Source organism: Ipomoea nil, unplaced genomic scaffold, assembly GCF_001879475.1.
Source record: "Ipomoea nil cultivar Tokyo-kokei standard unplaced genomic scaffold, Asagao_1.1 scaffold2280, whole genome shotgun sequence".
NCBI classification, from domain to species: domain Eukaryota; kingdom Viridiplantae; phylum Streptophyta; class Magnoliopsida; order Solanales; family Convolvulaceae; genus Ipomoea; species Ipomoea nil.
Window position 1 is genome coordinate 3129985 of NW_017618708.1, and position 6152 is coordinate 3136136.

At 34.5% G+C, this 6152-nt stretch overlaps 1 protein-coding gene across 1 annotated transcript; it reads left to right on the plus strand.

Moving 5' to 3' along the window:
• Positions 1-3081: 3081 nt before the first annotated feature.
• Positions 3082-5914, plus strand: LOC109150709 (B3 domain-containing protein REM5-like). Its single transcript, XM_019298695.1, has 5 exons — positions 3082-3184; positions 3600-3694; positions 4228-4684; positions 5120-5274; positions 5391-5914. The coding sequence occupies exons 2-5, from the start codon at positions 3623-3625 to the stop codon at positions 5661-5663; spliced, it is 957 nt and encodes a 318-aa protein (XP_019154240.1). The 5' UTR covers positions 3082-3184; positions 3600-3622; the 3' UTR covers positions 5664-5914.
• Positions 5915-6152: the final 238 nt, after the last annotated feature.

Sequence of the window (6152 nt, forward strand, 5' to 3'; positions counted from 1 at the left end):
ATGTTCGTCAGGAAAAATATAAAAAAGCAATTTGATTTTAAAATGTGGTGACATTTTTGATAATTTTTTCCAACTTTTAAAGTACATTTCGCAATACTATATAGTGCAATTTTTAACAATATAGAATGCATTCCCTATTAAACTCTAAAAAAAAAAAAAAAAAAAAAAAAAAAAAAAAAAAAAAAAAAAAACTAAATCTTAAAAATACAAAAATGTTGGTACACCAACAGCTTCATTGCGGAACTTTGGAGATTTCAGGAAGGTTTACGTATTGCTAGAAACAGGGGCTTAAACAAAATTGTGGCCGAAACCGACTCAGAAGCTATGGTTCAAGTCCTGGACAAAGATACGGGTTCAAACACGGAAGTGAAAACTTTAATCACTGATTGAAAGTTCCGTATGAAGCATTTCCAAGAGTTCGTGATTAAGCACGTGTTTCGTGATGGCAACTAGTGTGCCGATTTTCTCGCAAACTTGGGGCAAGGCAGTCCTTGAGGCACGTCTATCCTGGACCATCCTCCTGATGATATGAGAGAGCTTCTTGATCGGGATACTGGGAACGTCAGCACAAGAAGATTTTACTAATTCTTAGAGTTTCAACCCTCTCTTTCACCAAAAAATAAATAAATAAATAAATAAAATCTAAACATAAATCCTAAACATTAAACAAAATAAATAAATAAATAAATAAAATCTAAACATAAATCCTAAACATTAAACAGTAAAAAAGTGAACATCTAAACTAAACTAAAAAGTGAAACACTAAACCAAACCAAAAACTAAATCATAAAATTTAAAAGGTGAACTCTAACTGCAATGTACATTCAAACTAGCCAAAATACACAGTATAGTATTGCAAATTATACATTTAAAATTGGAGAGAATTATCAAATGTCACAACATTTTTTTTTTCCTTCTTATTAAAATAGGAAAGAATAATTATCAAATATGAACTAGGTTTCTTGTGATAAGTGTGGACTAATTTGATCCATCCATGTAGAATGATCAATGACTAAAAATGACAGGGTCAATTTTATAAATATTAGCTAGTATAACGAAATCAACTTAACTAGATTTCTCGTGATAAGTGTGAACTAATTTTATCCATCCATCTAGGATGCAACTAATTAGTATAAGGGAATCAACTTAGGGATTCCATGCATCTATTTTTTTAATGTAAAAAAACTAATTAGACCAAATTTGTTCTTTTAATTTGCAAACTAGCACCTATAGTAAAACAATTGCACATGAGACACTACCAAAGAAGTGGACAAGCAATGAAGACGAAGATAATGACAAACCTATCCAAAAGCGAATTAACAAAACTTAAAGTAATTTCTAGGTGTGGACGTTTCGGGTTTCGGTTCGATTTTTTTCGGTTTCGGTTTCGATTTTAAAAAATTTAAACCATTCGGTTTAACATTAGAGTTCGGTTTCGGTTCAGTATTCGGTTCAGTTTAAGATCCCAAAATTTCAACATTTCCTAATTTTTCGAAAATACTACCAAACAATACATATTCACATAATCCAAATCCAAACTCTAAAAATTATATAACAAAATAGCAATCCAATGATCAAACACAATACTAAGTACTAATTACCAAGCATCAGTTAACTTTTTTACACAACTGACTCTTCAGTTGGTTCACTTGGAATATTTTTATTGACAAAATGAATAATCATCTATTTGTATAGTTGATATTAGAAGAACAAGTGTCAAGTACTATATAGTTAATTTTTGGACACAATCTATCATTGCTAGTGCACTCGAAATATATTTCAGTACTAGAAAATAATTCTAGTGCACTGGAAATCAAAATTAGAATGACTGTAAAGCACATTAAATTTATAGAAACATGAAACTAAGAAAAATACTGAATATTGTAAATATAACTCAAGTTAGATATAATTGTGAGGTAAAGAACAATTGCGACAAACAACAAAAGTGCAATGTAGAGAGCTTTATAAAGAAATCAAATAAAAAATTGAAGGGAGATACCAATGAGAATAATGACTGAACGGCGGAGCAGGCATCAAGAGACTTGGATTTACTTCTTTTTATTATTATTATTATTATTATTATTATTATTTATTAAAAAAATCATATGGTATTCGGTTCGATTCGATTTTTGCCAAACAGTTCGGTTTCGTTCAGTTTGGTACCGAACCGTTTGGTTTACAAGAATTCCGAACTATTCAATTTTCTATTACTAGTTCGGTTCGATTCGGATTATCCGAACCGAATTGCCCACCTCTAATAATTTCAAACCAAAAGTAGTATCTACTACCTAATAACATACCAACTATAATAAGTATTTAGATAATTTCTTTTTAGAAAAGTACAGATTAAACATTAATTATAATAAACTTGTCCTATATAATCACTTTGAATTACTTATTTAAATACAAACATTGACCATTAAATCAGTCTCGCAATGCGCGTATAACATCTACGATCTTAAAACTGAAAGACACAATAATGTGCTCTGGGAAACTGAACAATATAATGTGCTCTGGAAGGCTCAACAATATGCACTCTAAGGCAAAACAATATGCACTTCGAAGGTACAACATTGTGCTCTACAAGAGGAAAAAATGCACCGAAAGACAAAAAAGTTAATTTATTTTTGCAAAGCAATGTACACTGGAGGACATATCAATGTCTTCTAGAAGGTGTTATGTGCTCTGTAAAAAAGGGAAAAAATGCTTTCAAATACGAAAAAAAAAATTAACTTACATAAAATTATCTTTTTATTACAAGAAAGGGGGACACCCATACAAACTACGCCTACAACGAGACTCGAAACCTAGACCTCCTACATAGGAGAGCAATCCGATACCATTGGACCATAAACCACTTGGTCCTTTTTTTTTTTTAAATTGCTTCACTCTCACCCTTGATCTGGACTGAACAATGGATGAGATTAAACCTTTTTTCGCCCAAGACATATCGCGGTTTCTCGCCATCACCACCTTTGGATGGTACATTGGTGTGCTTTGTGAGTTGTACATAGCTACATAATAATATTTCACTCATCTCTTCTGCTCTACTAGTCTACTACTCTCTGAATTTCTTCTCTCTCTTCTCCTCTCTATTTCTCCTTCATTTCTTTCAGTCAATTAAATTCAGTAACTATCCTCCATTGTTACACCATTAAGAGCTCCCCAGTCAGAGAAGACAAAGGTATGTGAAATCTGCACCTTCTATCATTTCTTTTGGAGCTCTGCTCTGCATACATTTACTCTATATATGATGATCTCTTTGAACCCTGAAAGATAGATATCCTTTATATCTAACGCCCAAAAGGCCTCAAAGCCCTACTTTTTATGTGAAAAGGAGACTCAGATTAAGTAGATGATCCAACATGAACCTCTTTTAAAATTAATTCTTGGAATTCTACATTTTCTTCTCTGTATCTATTGTCCTTTACCTAAAAATGGAAATAATGAAGTAAGCAATTAATAACAGCTGTAAATTATTAGAAATAAAAACTTTAGCTCTAAACCTAATCTCCCACATTTGATTCCTCAAGCAAGTCAAAGAAATGGAGATCAGAAAAACATTTGAAATTGTTGTTTTCTTGTGAATCAGACTCCAGAAAGCAGAGGTTTGGAGGCTGCAATGGATGGATCAAACAAGAAAACTAAAGGGTTTTTCAAGTTATTCACCCCTGAAACCTCTTCACAGAAAATGGTACAGCCCTACAGGGTGTTTTCCTCTACATTACACTGTGTTTCGTGAATGTACATGTTTGTTTAGTGAATGAGTAATACCATTTTTGCTCCCACAACTATTAGTTTAGTGACAGTTTTGGTGCACGTGTTTAATGACCGACAATGTAGACTATCATTTAAATGCCAATTTTGATACCTCCGGTTACCCTCCAACTCAAAAATTCCAAAATTTCAATATTTTAAGGTTATTTTCGTCCATTCAAACCAAAGAAATTGAGGAAAAGGTCTACTGATGAGATAACCAAAGGGCCTAACATACTTGGATGGACGAAAATAACCTTAAAATTTTGGGATTCCGGAATGTTTAGTTGGAGGGGAGACTGGAGTGTTCATCCGATGGACATTTGTTAGTCACTAAACTTGTGGATCAAAACTGTCACTACGCTAATAGTCATGGGACTAAAATTGGTATTTACTCTTTAGTGAATGGTTTTAGAATATCTTCTTTATAATCTTCAGTTCAGTCACTTCTCACACTATAGCTTGTTGCAGGAAATGCCCCCAGCAGTTTCAGCTTACATGGGAGATAAACTGCCAAGGACAGTATTTCTGAGAGACAGGTACAAGAACATGTGGGAAGTGAAAGTAGGAAGAAGTGGAAATCACTTGGTTTTTGAAGAAGGTTGGGATAAGTTTATCAAGGACAATTGTGTGGAACTCGGGGATTTCTTGGTTTTTGACTACCTTGATACTAAGTCTCTGTTTGACTTCAAATTGTTGGGGCTTTCCTGCTGTTGTGAGAAGATAGGTGTTGGGCGTCCGAACTTTCTGGTGAAGGAGGAAGTGGAATGGGAACATAGTGACAGTTTAGAGGAAGATGAAGAAGAAGAAGAAGAAGGGGACCCGAGCTATCACACTACTATCAATGAGAATAACATGTCAGAAGATGATGAATATGAATTTGCGGAGGTGGAGGTGGAAGAAGAAGAAGAAGATGGTGATGGTGATGGTAATATTCTAATCTAAGAGCTTAATACCACACACTGACACAGTAAACTAGTAGAACATGAGCTACTTCATGTGGTTGTTATCTATGCTATTGCATTTCTTGCCTGGCCCACAAAAGGCGAAATTCCCTCGCCCCCAAGGCCGCTACACCTGGCCCGAAAGGACAGTGGAGGGGTAAATCACGGTGTCTCAGCCTCCCATTAAGTGGGAGCACCAGTGCATGGTGCCCACAAGGAGCCACCACACATTGGGTGTAACTCCTGCACTGCAGTTGTCAGGGCTCGACCCCATGTCCTTAACAAGAATCTACCACTCAGAAACCAACTGAGTTATCCATGCGGGCTGCTATTTCTTGCATTTCTATTAGCAATTTGCAGATAAGGGATGTAGCCCGTGTTGAGTCTTGCTGCTTCTTTTTGTTTTCAAATATTTTTAGGGGAAAGTAGAATAGAAGCTGCTCCTAGAAGAAACCACCATAAACGAAAGGCGTTTGACTACACTGGGGCTAGTATTTTCGAATCAGGGCTCTATCCACAACCCATAAATCCTTACTTTGTGGCAAAAAACAGAAAAGGGAGGAAAAATGAGCTGGTCAGTTCTTTACTTCCACTCCATATCAGAGAGAGATATTCTACTTGTTATCGTCTCTCTTTATTATTTGCAAATTAAACGCTAAAACCCCATTGTTTGTGATGAACTATTCTTAGCACATTCCTGAATATGTAATACGCCATTTCAACCTCAAGCTGCCATCAACAATGATCCTTCGTGACCCCAAGGGGAAAGATTGGGAAGCAAAGGTCAATCCATGGAAAGATGGGCGGGTAGTGTTAACAGGAGGGTGGAACGCGCTGTGTAAATGGAACCTAATTCGGGAAGAAGACAGTTGCATTTGCGAATTTGTGACCGAAGAAAGAGGAATGGGAAGAAAGGAGCTTCTGCTGCAGATACAAGTTGTTCGTGGATCTCATCAGGCATAATATGTGGTAAGACTTTAATTTGGACTTTTAAATGCATGGAACTATCATGGAGAGAACTGGAGATGATCAAGAATTACATATGTGGTTTGTTGTTACTTAGGAACTCTGAATGCAGTATTTTAGATCTCAGAACTTTGATAGCATCCAGTGGCGGACCCACAATGGGACAGTTCCATTTATATATATTGTATGTATAACTGTATAAGTTTATAAATATTAAATTTACACAAATATAATCAAAGAATGAGTTAGGTTAGATGGTATGGTATTTAGTTTTTTCCTAAATGTTATAGGTTCAGATCCTACAAACTTGAATTTATATTGAGATTATTAATTTGAATTGAATTTTTTATTTGTAATATTGTGTTTTTTTTTTTAAATCTCATTTTTTAATATTAATAGTGATATTGGTGATTTATAATATGTTTTCATTCGAGTTATTTTATCTAATTAATTATATTTCATAATTTGTCAAATTTTTATTGCATT

Bases quoted from the DNA above. Each gene is read 5' to 3' on its own strand.
- LOC109150709 (XM_019298695.1), top strand. From the start codon at position 3,623: ATGGATGGATCAAACAAGAAAACTAAAGGGTTTTTCAAGTTATTCACC. The intron at 4,685-5,119 runs GTAATATTCTAA...AAATATTTTTAG, and splicing joins AGAAGATGGTGATGGTGATG to GGGAAAGTAGAATAGAAGCT. The intron at 5,275-5,390 runs GTCAGTTCTTTA...AACTATTCTTAG, and splicing joins AAGGGAGGAAAAATGAGCTG to CACATTCCTGAATATGTAAT.